The sequence below is a fragment of the Stegodyphus dumicola genome, chromosome 9 (genome assembly GCF_044657685.1).
Source record: "Stegodyphus dumicola isolate Sdum_Otavi_A_Nest chromosome 9, ASM4465768v1".
NCBI lineage: Eukaryota > Metazoa > Arthropoda > Arachnida > Araneae > Eresidae > Stegodyphus > Stegodyphus dumicola.
Window position 1 is genome coordinate 16,442,426 of NC_140776.1, and position 18,070 is coordinate 16,460,495.

At 37.7% G+C, this 18,070-nt stretch overlaps 1 protein-coding gene across 3 annotated transcripts in view; it reads left to right on the forward strand.

Moving 5' to 3' along the window:
* The window catches only part of LOC118184793 (cell adhesion molecule Dscam1-like), a 1,226,874-nt gene extending 1,209,085 nt beyond the window's left edge, over positions 1–17,789 (forward strand). For all 3 annotated transcript variants that reach the window (XM_085823248.1, XM_085823249.1, XM_085823252.1), the window contains one exon: positions 17,491–17,789. In XM_085823248.1, coding sequence (XP_085679374.1) covers positions 17,491–17,564 — 74 coding nt within the window. In that variant the 3' untranslated portion in view covers positions 17,565–17,789. The remainder of the gene's footprint in view (positions 1–17,490) is intronic.
* The last annotated feature ends 281 nt before the right edge of the window (positions 17,790–18,070 follow it).

The following is an 18,070-nucleotide window of genomic DNA, read 5'->3' on the forward strand; positions in this document are numbered from 1 at the left end:
TTACGTATTGTTGGCGTTTTGAAATTTGGCCTACTTGTAATGAACGCCAAATGTGCTTCACGCACTTGTTAAAATTACTTGGATGACAGAACGATGCAGCATTTTTTCCCGCTCTTGCACAGTGCAAAAAGGTAAAGGAAAAACCGCTGCCAAAAATTAAGAAGTTTGCGAAGTGAATTATTTTTGGCACAAACTGAAAAAAATGCGTCAAGATAATTTCTTTACTTTCTTCATAAATTTATCACCAAAAATTATAAAAAATAATATCTAGGTATAATTTGAGTAATAGAATCGAAATAGAAAAAAAAAGCTAAACTGTTCAGAGAAAGTCCGATTTTGTATCAAAATATCTATGTTAGAATAGTTATATATAAACCTAATATGTATTCGTAGTCGCGCGTTCGAGGCATGGAAAAGGCAAGTTAAATTTCGACGATCGCTCCAGTAGAACGGAAGATATAAAACTGACCTATTTTTTTGTGCAAGGTGTACTTATATAGACCTTATAGGAAAACACCGTTTTTGTTACAGTAGTAGCAACGTTTTCTGCTGCTCATACTTTTGCAACTGATTTTAGTACATTCGAAGGAACTGTCTACCATATTGTGTATCCTTCCTCACTTAAATAAAAGCATGGGTCATTATGTAAGTGGAATGCAAGCTGTGTAAATTGTAAAAGTAAAGTACCTATCTAAAACACAAATTTAAACGAATAACATATTCCTCTACAGAGTATGATGTTAACTTAACAAGGCATATTTCCAACAGCCAACTAATAAAGCAAGCTCCGTGAAATTCAGCGAACTGTATTAATGTGTTACGTCAAACAACGTATAATTTTTAAGACAAAATGATGTTTTGATCCTGCTGTTTCCCACCAATTACTTGATCTCCTTATCTGATGATACTCCTATGCAACTGCTGCAACTATTTTTGCTTTAAGCCTGAAAGGAAACCACACCCTAGAAACACAGTACAACGCCCAAAGAAAGGATAAAAAATGCTAACTAATACGGTTTCCTTAAAAAGATTACAGATTGTACTCTGTCTTTAATGATAAAAGTTGAATGCAGCGCGTTTCAGAATAATGACAAATGTATTCTTAAAATATTACAAGTTTTTAGAATACTCTTTCTGCCTGACAACTCTTTGAAATGTAGCCTTGGATTTCCTTTTAACTGATTACTGATATTTCACAAGAATTTGTGTGGACGATTAATATAAGCGTTTCGAAATTTTCACTTCTAACATTTCAATTAATGCAGAAAGGAGACACGCGATTTTATTACCTCATACATACAAAAAAGTGTTTAATTAACCTTCGCATCCAAATGTGCTAGATATCGAGAATCAAGGAATGTACTTTTTGCAGGAATTGACACATTTTAATCTTAAGATAGAAGAGCTGCTTAGTATAGATAGGTGAATTTTTACATCATCAAGTGAAACAAAGTTACAACGAAAAATATGATCTTGAAATCATATTTGGTGTAATATAATTAGCCCAAAAGGCGTAACCAAGAAGGGCTATTAATTTCGTTTTGTCACATTGAGTCGAAAGCTTTAAAAGTCTGAATTAGTTTTTAAATTGTTGCCACCAAATATTACAACCCTGTGCTGTATTTAAAGAAATTAAATAATGAAGAATCTGCATTAATGTATGTACAATTAAGGACGAGACGATTGTTTCAATATAACTTTGTACAAAACCTTTCCAAATCAACACATTTAATACCGTAAGATCCCCAATACGTAAGGACATGAGTAATGTAAGCAACACTTACTAAAAGAGAAATCAGAGGGATAAAAAGAAACTTTATTGAAAAAGTAGCATGGAGCGCAATGCGACTGAAGGCCGAAACATCCCTGTGATGGGTGTCCAGCAAGAAACTTCCGGTCTTTAATAGGGGATATGATCTCCCCTGACTGCTAGGTAGGTTTCACAGCGTCTGCCCATGCTGAGAATGAGGGTGTCAATGAGTTGTTGAGGCATTGCTGCCCATTCGTCTTGCAGGGCCAATCGAAACTCCGGAATCGTTACTGGTGGTAAGGTACGAGCTGGCAAGCGTCTGCCGAGAAAATCCCATACATGCTCGATGGGATTGAGATCCGGAGATCGTGCCGGCCAATCCATACGTTCAATATCCTCACTCTCTAACAGCTGTTCGGCAGCTACTTTGCGATGACATGGTGCATTGTCGTCCATGAAAAGGAACTGCGGACCCATAGCACCTGTAAAAAGACGCACATATGGAAGAAGAATCTCGTTACAATAACTGGTCCCGTTGACTGAACCTGCGTCGAAGATGTGAAGGTCTGTACGACTACCAAGCATGATGCCTCCCCAAACGAGAACACTGCCACCTCCATACCTGCCCCTTTCAATGATGTTCGAGGGATGATTGCGGCTTCCCCGCTCTCTCCAGATGAGTATGCGATGAGAATCGCTACTCAGACTGAATCTGCTCTCATCTTTAAAGAGTACTCGTCCCCATTCAGTGTCTCGCCAATTCCGGTGTTCCCGGCACCACAGAGAAAGCCTTCTCCGATGGGCAGGCGTTAGAGGTACACACCGTACAGGGCGTCGTGCAAACAGACCACCACCACGCAGTCTTCTGGCCACGGTAAAACGCGATATCGGTCGTCCAGTCGCCTGTGTCGTGTGTCTAGCGATTTCTCCCGCTGTCTGCCGCCTGTTTCTTCTGGCCTGTAAGGCAATATACCGGTCATCTGCGGATGTGGTTCCTCGTGGACGACCACTACTAAACCCCCCGATAGCTGTTCCTGTAGTTTGAAATTGTCTCCAACGTCGTGAAACCATGTTGTGAGCAATTCCGAACTCTGCAGCCACACTTGTCACACTGCGACCTTCCTCCGACTTCCCAATGATTCGACCTCGGGTAAAAGCATCCATATGTCGTCTAACAGATTGATTATTCGCCATTTCTCGCTGAGCCAGCAACTCGGTGTGATTTTAACTGCTATACGGCGTGCATTCTCTTTGACAGAAATACTGATCTTACACCGACAACGTGCTTTATACTACTCAGACACTCCCCCATTACGTCTACCTGCATATTTGCGCATGTGCAATCGTACATCAGCTTACTTAATCTCCTGATTGATCTTTCTGTCCGCTCTGCCTCTTCGTTCAGCTGATATGCTAATTTTTCGACTTCGTCCTTAATTTTTGCCCACCATTGTATATTTCCCGCTTTGTGTTAAAACAACAGTACCTACACACATGAAATTTTGAATAACATGATATTGCTTCGAATATATGCATCTGGAAACCCAAATTTTGGAATTTGTTTATTATCAATTTCGTACTTTGTAACACTTTAACGGATTTCAGTGGCTACACTGTACGAAAAAAAAAAATATCTCCAGGGCACAAGACTGCGTATTGAAAATTTTAATGATATGCTAATTTTCAAATAATTTTGCGATATTACTGTTGAATTGAATTTTAATGTTTAAGTGCGAAGAACATGGTATTTAATAAATAAAGATAACACACAAACCATTAATAATGCGTCCCTTTAGACGTAATATAAAATCTTAAAGCTTTGAGATTTTTTTTAAAATTTATATTCATTATAAAACATCAATTTAGAAACGTCGTTCACTAACAGAAGTGCAAATGTCCGTGAAGGTTTTCAATTAGATACATCATAAATAAAATACATTTTAATTTATATCATTTATATATGTTATTAAAGAAAGAAATGGAGATTTGTATAACAGGAATTCCGTCTATTGCTTCCAAATCTCACGGTTATTTATAAAATGTGGATTAATTAAATGAGAAAAACAAATTTGAAAGCTTCCAGATTTTACACTACGTCCAAGGGGCAGTTTTTTATCGTTTTGTTTCCTACTGTTATTTATTAAATATCATGTTCTTCGCACTTACCTCTTTGAGGGACAGGAAAAGGCAATTATTCACTGTATCAGCAAAACTCTTGTTTTATTTACTATATCAGGTGTTACAATGAAATTGTTTGCGACAATTACACAATTTTTGTCCAAGACGCGTGAAGAAAATGACCCCATCTGGTGGTTAGTGTCAGTGACCATCGCCCAGAGAACACATCCCTACAAATTAGTCTCTATAGTACTCATGGAAACAGTTTTTCTTTTTCAAGCTGAGGGCAACTTAGCATGTGCTGCAGTCCCACACTGTCCTTAGAGGCTCTTGCTTGGTGCTGCAGAGTGTGCATCGTCTTGATGTTGCCTTCGATGGCTGATGCTTATTTTCTTCAAGACGAATTGCTGCATCAACTACTAGCTTATGTTTCTTGATTGCGATCAAGTGAGCTACAAAGAAACTTAAGAAACGGTTAGTTTTGAAAACCACTCACAAGAGCGAATAAGACGTTCAATAGGAAAGGTGGTTACTGTAGGTAACCAACGCCCGTAAAAGAGTTAAAATATGAAATAGTTCGAAAGCAATATAGCAAAATAATTTTGAAATTAGCATATCTTTAGAATTAGAATTTCCTATACACATTCTCGCGCGCTGGAGATAAAAAGTTTTTTTTTTTTTTTTTTTTTTTTTTTTTCCGTATTGTGTTGCCATTGCTCGCTTTGAAATCGTTGAGATGTTTAATCAGAAATTCTTCAATGTATGACAAAATATGAAATAGATAATAACACAAATTCCAAATTCGGGCCTCTAGATACTCATATTTAGTTGAGAATTACATTATTAAAAATTGGATGGCTCTAGATACTGCCGTTTTATCACAATGCTAGAAACATACATACATTTATGCAGATTCTTCATTATTTAATTTCTTTAAATAAATATAATGCAGTGCTCTAACATTTTATGGCAACAGTTTGAAAAGTGAATCAACACAGAAAGTGAATCGACGCAAAATGACAAAACGAAATGAATAGCCCTTCTGAGCTAAAGCCCTTTAATTTAATGGCTAAAAAATTAACTAGTGTTTGGGACACTAACCGGCTCCGCCATTAAGATAAGGCACTACCGGGCTTGAAATCATTCCGATCGTTGCGCTAGTAATCAAGACGGTTAGGCCGCCTGTTACTGCTTTGAGTGGACATACTGTCCTTTATTATATACAAAACATTTAACAAAACACATTTACATTACTACATCTAGATTAATTAAAGAATAAAAGCTATCAACTATATCTGTTGTTGACTTTTAAATATTACAATTAGAATTAGAATATATACATTTGATTGAAGGTCACATTTCTGGAGCAGGTTTGAGGGAGCTGACTCATCTAGTCCTCGATGATGATGTCAGGTCTTGAATTTACTTCCGTCATGATCTTGGTGATGCCTTTGACCAGGTAGTAGTCGTTGACTAGGGTGGACAAAGGAATGTTCCTGACGTTGTTAGGAAAGTGTCTTGCTCGGAGATCGTCTAACAGCTGGCAGTCGAAGATGTAATGAAACGCGTCCGTTTGATGTCCTGGGGTGCCGCAGGCGCATTTGGCTTGACGATTCAAGAACCTTCGATAGTAAGCTGGGAATTTCCCGTGGTTGGTCAGTGCCTGGGATAGATGGTGATCAGATCTTAATCTCTTGTAGCTGACTTTGTCAAAGAATTGGAAAGTGTGCCGTCCTTTGTCTTCTTCTTCCCAGCGTTCTTGCCAGACCGTGAGGAGGTAGTTGTCAATCAGCTTTTCGCTGTTATTATAGAGATCGGAATGCTGGAGTCTATTTCCAATCGATTTGCTGCCTCTTTGGCAAGAGTATCAGCTGTCTCATTTCCTCTAAGTCCTGTATGACCGCGGACCCAGTTGATCTTTATTACGTGATCGGAATTTAGGGTATGTAGAACTTCTTTCAGGGAGGCTATGTGCTCCGCCACTTTGCCTCTTTTGTTTAGTGCTTGGAGAGCACTCATGCTGTCCGTATAGAATTTAATTTGAAGAGTTGATGGCTGATTTCCTGCCCATAGTGCCGCTTGTCGCAAGGCGTATGACTCAGCTTGAAAGACTGTAGCTGTGTCTGGGAGTCTATAGCATTCTGTGTGGCTGATTTTATTGTCGAGGAAGGCAACGAAGGCCGCTCCTATATGGTTGTTGATGCCTGAGCCATCTGTGAATATTTCTAAGTGCGAGCCATCCGGTTGCTCTTTTCGCCAGATTATATTTCTTATTTCTGCTGGATGCTTTGTGGCCTCATGTCTATATCTCTCTATAGTCTGAGATTGTATTATTGTGGTACCTTCCAATGACGCGTCTTCCTGGTAGTGTTGGAGTCGGTATTGGAGCTTTTCTTTCTGGGCTTTGAGATCTAATGGCAGGACTCCTGCCAAGACTTGTAATGCCGCTGTCGAGGTTGTGGTAAATGCCGCTGTTATTTTAAGCAAGGCGATTCGTTGGATCTGTGCCAGCTTGGTCTGGACACGGACGGTGTTCGTCATCCAGACTGGGCTTCCATATAAAATCATGCGTTCTACTGCTCGTAGATAAAGGTCTTTAAGTAATCTTCCTTTGAGTTGCCATTTCACACTCATCATTCTATTGAGGCTATTCATTATTTTATTCGTGTTGTCTCTTACTGCTGTTAGGTGGAGAACCCACGTAAGTTTCTTATCTAGGACAAAGCCTAGATACTTCATCGTATCTTGTCTTCGTAGGGGGACTCCATTCCATTTGATTCGTGGTGGGTTAGAGTCAATTTTTGAGCCCTTGGGAAATACAATCATTTGGGTTTTGGGGATACTGAATTTTAATTTGTATTTTTCGCTCCAGTTGGTTAGCTTGGTAAGGGCCATAGCTGCGTTTTTTCTATTATTGTTCTATTGCTTCCGGCGATGATTAGTATAAAATCATCAGCGTAGGCTTGGATGCTTGCAGTGCCCTCAAAGTCTATTTGAAGGGCGGTGTATGCCATTATATTCCAGAGGACTGGACCTATGTTTGATCCTTGCGGTGCTCCCTTCTGGTAGCTCTTTCTTATATTGACCCCGTCTCTGATATAGGTGACGTGTCTATTAGATAGGTAGTTGTCTATAATTCGATAGAGATTTTGCGGGCATCTTAGTTCTTTTAGTCTGGTCTTCAACCCCGGCCACCATAGCTGGTTAAATGCCGAAGCAACATCCAGCGAGATGACGCAGGTGTGTAGGTTATTCGCTTTGTTTCTAAGTATTGTTTTCTGCAATTGGTCGACTACGTCCACCGTGCTTCGGCGTTGTCTGAACCCGAATTGATTTTCATTTAGTAGTTTATTGTGCTCGAGATGGTAGGTGAGCCGTTGCGTGATTAGCTTGTCTAGGACTTTGCCCCAGGCAGAGAGTAGGCATATCGGCCTGTAAGCGTTGGTTTTCGTCTTATCCTTCCCTTCTTTGGGGAAGAGCACGAGTTCTGCGTTCTTCCATTCGGTCGGGAAGTATCTATCCTCTGTGAAGGCAGTTATTTAAAAGGTCTTGGAAGCCTACTTCATTTGCTAGGCGTAGTTCTTCTACTGCACCTATGGATAAATTATCTAATCCTGGGGCTTTCTTTTTCTTGACCGCTGCCATAGTGGCTCTGATTTCGGCTATCGAGAAGGGGAGGTCGTCATCTGTTTCTGGCGGGATTATTGAATCCTGTCTTATCGCTTTGTGAGTTTCATTGTCTTCTGTTAAATCGTCCTGCGGGAAGTGATAGGAAATTATTTCCGTAATTGCTTCTTCCAGACTGTTTGTGAAGGAGCCATCTTCACGTTCTATTCGGCTTATTTTGAGGGGACCTGTTCTCTTGCCTCTAGCAATTTCGAAGAATGTGCCAAACGGCGTATTCATCGTTATTTGTTCCCAGAAATCGTCCCAGTATTGTCTCTTTGTGCGGTAGATTAGTTTTTTGCACCGCGCCGCGTATATTTTGTATTTCTGCCTATAGTAGGCTCTGTCTTCGCTAGGCGCTCTTTGGAATCGTTTTCTTAGCGCTCTGACTAGTTTTCTTAGTTGGTGGATATCTTCCGTCCACCATGGGGTGTATCTTGCCCTTAAGGGGCCGGTTCCCTTGCTCTTTCTTGTTCGTTCATATGTATCTTGCAACAATTTCGTGGCTTGAGCGATGTGCTTGTCTATGTCTGCGTTACATGTTATCTTATTTGGTTGATAACTTTGGAAAATCTTTTGTCTGAATTCTAGCCAGTCTGTGCGCTCTACGTGTATTCTTAGGCTCTTTTTGATATCCTGAGGACCGATACATACCTCAAAGAGGATATTGTTGTGGTCGCTTCCGTTCTCGCTGTCGTCTATTCTCCAGTTCGAGATTTGGAAGTTTTCATTTCTTTGCTTATGCAAGGTGAGGTCAACCCAGGAGTTGCCTCTTGCTCCTGCGAATGTTGGGATGGTCTTATCGTCGTTTATTACTGTGCATCCCGTGGCTGCGAGAAATTCGCAAACCTTTATGCCTCTGGGATCTGCGTGTGAGGGGCTCCATATGGGATGCTTTGCATTAAAGTCCCCACATATGATTGCTGTCAGGTCGCTCTCCATAACTAATTTTTGGAGTGTGGTGAGGAGTCCATCCAATTCTTGGGAAGGTGGACCGTAGGCTGATACGATCAGAAACGGGTTTGCGGTTTCTATTCGTATAGCTACCGCTAATGGGTCGCTATATATCTCGCATACTGGCAGATTAGTGTCTGTCACTATGATTGCTGTTTTTGCATTCTTTGCGTTATGGTATCTTCTGTAGACTGAGGGGAGACCGTACATTTTATCTTTGACTAAGTACGGCTCCTGTACGCATGCTATTTTGAATCTCGTGTTATCCGCTAAATTAATCTTTAGATTCTCTGTAGCACTCCGAGAGTGCTGTAAGTTAATTTGTATTATATCACAGTCCATAGTTTGTTCGGCTTATTTGTCTGTTCAGTTCTCTTATATAGCATGGGCACTTTGAGCTTCGAGCATCGTGAGTGGGACTATAACCCGCATTAAATTTTTTGTTTGCTAGTAGACAGTTAACACATTGTCTTTCTTTTTGACTGCATTCTTTTATTTCGTGTTCTTGTTCTCCGCAGCCTGCGCAGACTCGCTGGCTTGTGCAGTTTTTAGCACTGTGATTAAATCCCAGGCACTTTGTGCAACGGGAAACTTTAAGATATTCTTTTACACTATGGCGAGACCATTTTATGTTCAGTTTTGGGTTGTTTTGTAGCCTATTGAATGTGGCCGGGTCGACTGAGAGAACCCAGTGTTGGCCATGTTTTGAGTTCATTGAGAAAAGTGCTTCTATTTCTGCCTCATCAAATCCGTCATTTTGTTTCTTGATAAGTTTAACTATGGTATTTTTTTCTATGTCTTTATGTACATTATAGACTATGACACGCGGGTTTCGCTTTGTCGGTAGTTTTGTTTCCATCATATTTTTGGTTTTACTGTTTTCTTTTATAGCTTCATCTAGAATGGCGAGATCGTCTTGTTTCGCGACTTCTATTAATATTCCTCCTTTTCCTATCTTTTTAACATTTTTAACTCCTATCTTTAATTTTGTAGGGTTAATAGAGTTCACTAATTTAGTTTTTAGCTCCTCTGATGTACACTCCGTGTCTGGGATACACTAACAGGACGTGTTCTTGGGCATCGTCTCTTTTTCTGGATATGGGTCGTCTGGACACTGGTCGGTTTCTTTTTGCCGATCTGGATCTGGATCTGACTGCGCCCGCGAAGGTCTTCTTCTCAGAAGCAACGAGCCCCTGGACGTAATCCTCAAGATGTTGTGTCTGCTCCACTTGGCCTTCTAGCTGTGCTATCCTCAAGTTCTGCTTTGTGACTAAGTTAAGAAGCCCTAAAAACTCATCTCTGATTTTGTGTGCAATCTTTTTGGAGACTGGCTCTTTGGCCAAAAGTCCCTCTAGGTTAATTAGGCAATTATGCGCCTCTTTCATCGTGGAGAGATTCGGAGAATCTTCCATTACTTTGTCTTCATGACCTGACTGTGAATCTGTCCTAACTGTTTGTGGAGCTGCTACTGACTGCAATCCGCTGTCAGGACCTTCTTGACTGCTTAGCTCCGTGTTTGGATCCTTATCCGACTGCACTTCGCTGACGGGACCTTCCGGTCTGTTTGAGTGATTCTCAGAGGGCCCTCCGGCTTCTCTTTTGGAATCTTTGGATCTCGTTTTTCCCGTCATCGTACCTTGTACTTGTACTTCGTACGAGGGGTGTAGGGATTGTGACCTAGCTCTAAGGGACTACCACGTGAACCGTTAAGGGCCCAACTTACGTGGTAGCTGCTGTTCACAGAACCGGTACCCTGGGGTTCTCACCGGAACTGTTACTTAGCGGGTGGAGTTGCTTTAGACCCTCTTGCGAGGGAGCCCCCAGACCACGACAAGGTCCAACTCCACACGGGATGCGACCAGCAAATGACCGCTAGTTGACCACGTTTAAACTCAGATAGTACTGGACGGCACCCGACGTTCTTTCTGAGATGGATCAACTAACTCGCTCTGAATTTCACAAGGCTCTCGCGCATGCAAAAGAAAAAAGACTACTGGTATGAATCGCATTCCCCCTGGGGGGCTAAAAAATTAAGGAAAACATTTTTTCTGCATGGCAGCAGGGTGAGAATCCGTTACGCACGTCACATTACGGAAATTAAAGTAACGCTCTTATGTTTCGCAGGATAACAATAATTCCGAATTGCTGTTTTAAATTCTATCCGTTTTTCTTACCCGCATCTTTCGAAATACGATCGTATCTATATATTCCATTTTCCAGACCAGTTTAGTATATGTTAAATATAAAAAAAAACACATTTTCTCTTATATAAAAATATATCAAATTATTACTTCATTAATAAAAATTTGCCGACGTACGTCTTCATGAAAGTTTCAGCTGGACTGCCAATGTAAGAAAGTTCTTTTCAGACATGCTTACGGATCCTTGTTTCTAAAAAAAAAAAATAATTGAATTTCAATTTTCTAATTATACAATAAAAATTTAAAAACCTGCGGTGGAAAAAATATAATCGTGTTAGCATATTTTATGCAAATTCCTAAATAAAATATTTAAAACCTTCTGAAACTTTTAATTCAAGTATAATAACTTGTCTAATTACAATTTATTCTAATATTTGACAATTTTCCATTTATTGTACATTTTTGTGTAAAGAAAGTTCGGATGGCCAAGCAGAATAAACGTATACTCTGAAATCGTATTCGAAATCTGAAAACCAAAGACTGTGGGAAAGCAGTCTCTCTAGCAAAAACATTTTGACGACCAAAATGTTTTTGCCAGAGTGAAACGAATAAATATAAGGCTAATCTTATGCATATAAATAATGACAATTCAAATTAATGCAGTAAACATTTCTTTATGTATACCTTTTGTAAATGTGTATATATTATTCACATTTAGCATAACTGTTAAAACAGGAAAACATAATTTAAAAATGTGATGTGTGAACCACATGACTTTCTTGTACGGAATTTTAAATTATATCAATTTTTCTTGAATTTCATTTATCAAACTTATTGGATTGAATTAAATCTACTTCGTCGATATCGCATAAACAGCAATAGAATAAATTCACTCTTTAAAATTCACTATATTTGTTTACCACAGCGACACTCTGGCGCTAGGTTCACTTAACAGCGTTATATTTCGTTCATATTATAACTCAGAATGCACAAAATTTATATCATCTAATCATTATCACATGTTCTATTCAAATACTATAATAAATCTAAAGCGATATATAAAACAAATTAAGCAAAGAACAACAAAAACAACAAAAAAGAAACAGTTTTACAAAGACGATTCAGTATTTCTCATTCAATAAATTCAGTTCTCACATCACGACAAGGCAAAAATACATTAAAATTCAAGATCTATGTATTGAAAATTATTAAGTAAATATTAAACACATATTCCCTGGAATAAATTCCAGAATGGATTAAGCATGATTTAATTCGCAGTAATAAAAGAAGGCGTTATCTTTGTTATTGCGAAGTTTACTTGCTCTAGATTAGCAACAAATCTACTATTCTGCTGTTTCAAATGTAAGCAAGCAATGGCCACCATTGGAAAAATTATTAGGCTTAGCGTCACTTGAACAACATATAAGTTTTTGATAATTCTAAAAATATTGCATAGAGATTTACTAAAGACATAAAAACCTTATATATATATATATATATATATATATATATATATATATACTTTTGGTGCAGTCGATTGCAACCAAAATACGAGGTGCACATCTACATGTTATAGCAGTCCTATATACAAAATTACAACGTTCTGAGGCTACTCGCTTTTGATTTATGCGAGATACATACGTACGTATATACGTACGAACAGACGCCACGGAAAATTCTTTTAGAATTCATTTTAAATTAGTTTTACAATTTTTTTGGGGGAAAAGAGTCCTTTATCCTGTCCTTACGTACAGATGTCACTCAGAAACATGGTTAAATTGCATTCGATAGCTGTGAAAACGGATATTTGCGTTGAAATATGATGCCTGAAACTTTTCGCGATTATAATACTTCCTTTTTACTTCTTACAAGGAAGTAAAAAACACTGAACGCTCAGGTATAGGATTGTTAAGCACTGTTACGTGCTTGCGGCTCTATAAAATTTTCCCAAAAGAAACACTTTACAGCTCAATAACGTTTGACGCTAGTATTCGTACAGCTTAGTATGACATAGTATGACATATTTTCAGTATGACACAGCACAATCAATAATCTTCGAACTAATAAGAACGCTAAACACAATGCAACAGAAAGCGTATCTGAAGAAAGAAGCTCCCATGGAGATCTCTCAATACTGCAAAATCAACTCGAAATGAAAATAAGGAACTGATGCTCTCACCAGTGTAAAGTATTTTTCCCCCAGACCGCTGAGAAATTTCTAGTACCTTCGATTTATATAAATTGCTAGAAGCTATAGACATTTATAGTTACATGGGGCTGGATACAGTTGCAATTACTTTGTATACGTATTGGACTATACAGTTATACAGGTATCAGATGAAAATGTCGTCAAGTGATCGTCAAGTTTGGCGACATTTGGCGATATATTGTCAAATTTGGCGCCAAAATTTGTTTCCAAAATCCTCTTCAGCTGGGCGTTATCACATCTTTGGGGAGATGAGAATTGAAGTAAATGGACTGTCCCTTTATTCTTCTGGCAAAGCTTCACTCTTTTCAGATATTTCATGTTATAATATGCCAGAAATCTTACGTTCTATGCATAATTTCGCTAAAATTATTTACATATGTATAAAATTCATAACAATATAATGGTATTAAAATGGACGTATTACAATGGTATTAAAATGGACAAACGAGGCATTTTCTTCACATTCAGATTTGTTAAATAAAAAATGAGAACAAAATGTACATGTTAATCAGATCGAAGACTAAACGTTCGAAAGCGACAATATTTAATCACATTTTTATTCTGCAATGTATTTTTCATATGTTCTTGTCTCATATATAGTAAGCTTGCTGTCTCCTCTTCAGAGAATTATAAAATAATCTTTAACATACGGCCTATAGCACTGACCGGTCGAACATAACAGCTTTGAATGAGTAAGCCTTAGTCACGACTTAACATCCTAAAACTCAGATTCTAAAGTAAATGATTGTCAATGAAATATAAAATTTTCAGCGTTTTAAAAATACGAATAAAAAAGTAAATAAGCAACTTTATTAGCATTTTATGGTGTGTTTTATCTCTGTATTAACCGATATAGAATTAAATATTTTTTCTTTAAGTGATGATTTAAGGTTTGAATGGATCTTCTGAACTACAGAGAGCAAGTCGGTTGCATCCAAATGATCAACAATTCCACATACGGGTTCCACATATGACAGCAACATAACTGAGACAAAAAAGAGACGGATTATATGGTGGCTGGATAAAGACAAATGCATGAGAAATCAAGACTATTTTATAAATATTAGATTAAGAATGATGAAGTTGATTATTTTAGATAGACGGACCTAGTTACCTTTTGTTATTCTTCAGTGATAAAAGTTTTAATTTGGATATAATTAACTGAAAGATTTCTGTTCCATTTTTCCTCCTGATGTGTTTATACTTTCTTGGTATTTTGTCATGGCATTAGCACTCTGGGGGAACATAATTACGAGCCTGGCAGCTCCAGAATCCCAAGAGAAGATCGCCTATACCGTTGGACTAAAGGGGGCATAGTTATAAGTCCTCAAGCTGGTGGTCTCCGGAGCGACCGTGGCTTGCCACTTGACATGTATTCCGTATAATTTCATGCTATGGTATAGTCACTTTACTTAACCTGTTCTGCCAATTTAAATTAATGGCACTACAGGGTTAAGAAGTCATCCTAGTCATTGCTAGCAATCTGACGGTTAGGCCGCCTCTCTACATTTTATATTAATCTTTAGTTCTAGGATATAATTATTTCATTCACTTGCTTCATTATCTCTAAGATGCCCTTGTTGCAGTAATAGTCCGTGAACAGTCTATTTACAGGATATGTGATGTAGTCGGAAGGAAAGAACTGCTGCCAAAGGTGCTCTGTCAAAGGGCAGGGGAGCATTTAAAGAAGTGCACTCTCGTCTTCCCCGCAAAAACCGCAAGAACAGTTGACGTCCCGTCTGAAGAATCGTCTGTAATACACTGGAAATTTCCCGTGGTTGGTACAGGCCTAGAGGAAGAGTTGGTTGTATTTGAGCCTCTTGAGAATAGGTATTAAAAAGATGTTGTAAGTAAATCTTCCTGTCTATTCTTCCTGCCATCGTGATGACAGTATCTTTTGGAATAATGGTAGCGATGCGACGGCTAGTCCGTTGTATAACACCGTATTCCATGTCAATCCTTCAGTCTGGAGTTGCTCGTGTATACTGATGCTGGCAGTTTTACGACAAATCAAATCTCCAGGCTTAAAGGGACACACCTCATGGTGGTCTCAGTTCGCCGGGAGTGGTGACACCGGCCGACTTGTTCAGCCATAAGAATGGGAGTACGTTTTGATCTGTCGCTCGTCACTGTGGGACGAGGCGGCACTGTATTGATTTCTCTTAACTCTCGAGGGACTATTTCTCTGCCTGACAGACCCACCTCCCGCCTAATACGCAGGTTCTAAGTAGGGGTTGGGCTTGGTTGTGCGTCTAACTTTGTTTGCGGTACCAGCTACTAACAAACTACTTCCCTTTTGCAATTATAGAAGTACGCTGCTGCTTATTGAAATTCCTACTTCCTTATTGAAACGTCTCTACCAAAATCATATTAATTTTAATACAAATTATAATCAAAGCATGAAATGATAAAAACTGCAGAGAGTTGTGACATACGTACCCCGAGCGTATGCATTTGGCAACAGCAATCGCTATACGCCTGGGCATGAAATCGAACAGGCTTTGGATTGTAGTTATGGTTGCTGTAATCCAGTTCTAGGCCAGCCGTACTGCTGGTGGGTATTGTCATTAAAATATATAAATATTATTTGATCGTCATGCCACCCTATCTGCATCTAGGGATCAGATGTTTTCGGCAGGTGAGAGAATTGAACGAAGGCTGCGAAGATATGGTTTGATTAAGGTTTTAATGCCTCGAGCATTAAAACCTCTATAAAGACTATGATAAAACTACGGGATATGCAGAAGCTATATGTCAAAGGAATGTGTATCTAATGGTGCCTCATACCAAACATTTTCCTGAATGTAAGGCATAATTAATAACTATTAGAGTATTCTCTGTTTGAAAGGACGGACATGTCTACTTTACTAGTCTTGTTTTCATCCCCCCTTTTTCCAAGGTGAAAAGATAGTGTGAAAAGTCAAATTTGAGATACACTCCGAATAAAAAACGGGGACAATTATATATCTTCTATACTACTGCGGCGATTAAATAAATTACGTTTTTGATGTCTCGAAAGCTCAGGATATGTACCAGATTTATATATATCATTGCTCTAACCTAGGCATTCTGATACAAAATTGAACTTTTTCTGAAATGACATAACGATTTTTTCTAAATTTAGATTCTGCCACTAACATTATGGCAAAGTTCCAAGTTTTGTAAAAATTGCACGAGTAGTTTTTAAACATTAGCTCTCAAATTTTTTAGCTCCTCAATGTTAATTGGATTTGAAATACTAGTATATTTAATAATACCTGTGTTTTTATTAAGCTTACTGGAGTCCTTCTTTCCCAATTCGAAATTTAGGTTCAAGTCAAATGCAATTCGCAGCTATTTTCTGATTTATTTTTACAGTTTTTATTTTTTTACTAATTTTTATAAATTTTTGAAAAATTTTCAGAATTGTAACTTATAAAATTCTTAACATCACCTTAAAGCACATGTATTCAAATGCTGCCGAAAAGTAGTTTTTTGTTTAAAATTTCGAAATATATACATAAGCGTTAGCGCATTTTGAAATTTAGCATATTTGTTATAGACGATAATAACGCCAAATATGTTTTACGCACTTTTTTAAAATTATTTAATGAACAAAACTCTTTTTTTTCCGCTTGAGCACAATGGAGAACCGAAAAGCAAAATAGGTTAGTAAAAATTAAGAATTTTGCGAAGTGAATTATTCTTCTTGCCGCAATCTGTAAAGGAATCCCAAGATAGGTAAAGGAGGTAAAGGTAAAAGTATGGGGGACACCAGCGATGTACCATAGGTAAACTGGTAATGCCTTCCCATACTAACTCTTTGAGAGAAAAAAAGGGGGTAATTGCAAGTTTTATAAGAATTTGCATAGACTGTAGCTTTTCAAAAGGTCTAAAGTACCCCAAGATAGGAAAACTAACCCTTATTTACCAGAATATCAGTTTACGAGAATATATCAGTACATAGTAGGCCTGATATAGACTACACACTCTAGCTGCACATTTAAATAACTACAAGATTGCGGCAAGCATAGAGGCTGAGTTGCGGTATAAACACACAAGAATCACACTCAAGGAAATCCATTAGCTAATGAAGGCAGTAAATGCCGCAGAAAAATTTAATAGGAATAAAACATAAACTTCTATACTTGCCAAGAGATCGTGGGGTGACTATAAGGTTAGACAAGTGAGCATTAGCATAAACAGTCCAACAGAATAACCGTATTTCTGAATAACATAATGAAGAATGAAATAATGCTAAAAATTAAATGCGAAATATAAAACAAACAATAAATCCTTTTAATTTCAGATACAACAGCAAATTAAAAACATTTTCATTTCATTTGGTACTCAGAGAAATTTCCATTAATTCTTTAGTTTAAAGAATGGTATATCTGATATCCATTAATAATTTATAAACCTTAAATACTTTTTTTCATAGGTATTAAGTGCACTGCCGATATACTGGAAGAAATATCCCATTGTAGGAAAAGATCATGTTAAAAAATCAAATCATATTTTATTATCCTAACTTTGTTTTTAGAATACGCTGTACAAACCTTTTTATTGTTCCTCGTGCGGGAATTTTTAACTGTTCACCTTTCTATTTCAATAATTGTTTGTTAATTATTTGTCATTATTTGCATACTGTACAATATTATTTTTATTTTTAGGAAATAATTCCCTTCGCGTGGCCATGCCTCCTGAATGTCAACAAGCAGCTCTGACAGCCCTAGCCGTCCATTAAATTGTTCATTGTTAAAGACTCAGTGCACAAGACTTTTTACCTATAATACACGCGGATCTCTCCTCCATATATTGGTTATACAGATGATTGTACTGCGTCACTGAAAAACTTGAGTGTTACACAGTATTGAATTTTTAATGAAAATAATATTTAAAAGTATTATGTGTAAAAATGGACATTTATGATGTACTAGGTTTAGTAAAGATGAATTGTTACCGTTTTAAATTTATTTAAAAATTTTCATAATTCCACTATGTTTAAAATAATGCAAAGTTTTACAGCAATGATAAATGAGAATATATATATATATATATATATATATAAAATATGACCGGTATTTAAATTAACCAAATCATTGTCAGTAAATAAATACGCGAAAATAATAAATTTTCGTAATTTCTTTTGTTGATTTTCGGGTGTTATAGCAGGTATCAATTTTTGAAAGCTCTGATGCATTCGGCTATCGAATAATAAGATGTGGAAATCATAATAATTTCATTTTCCAG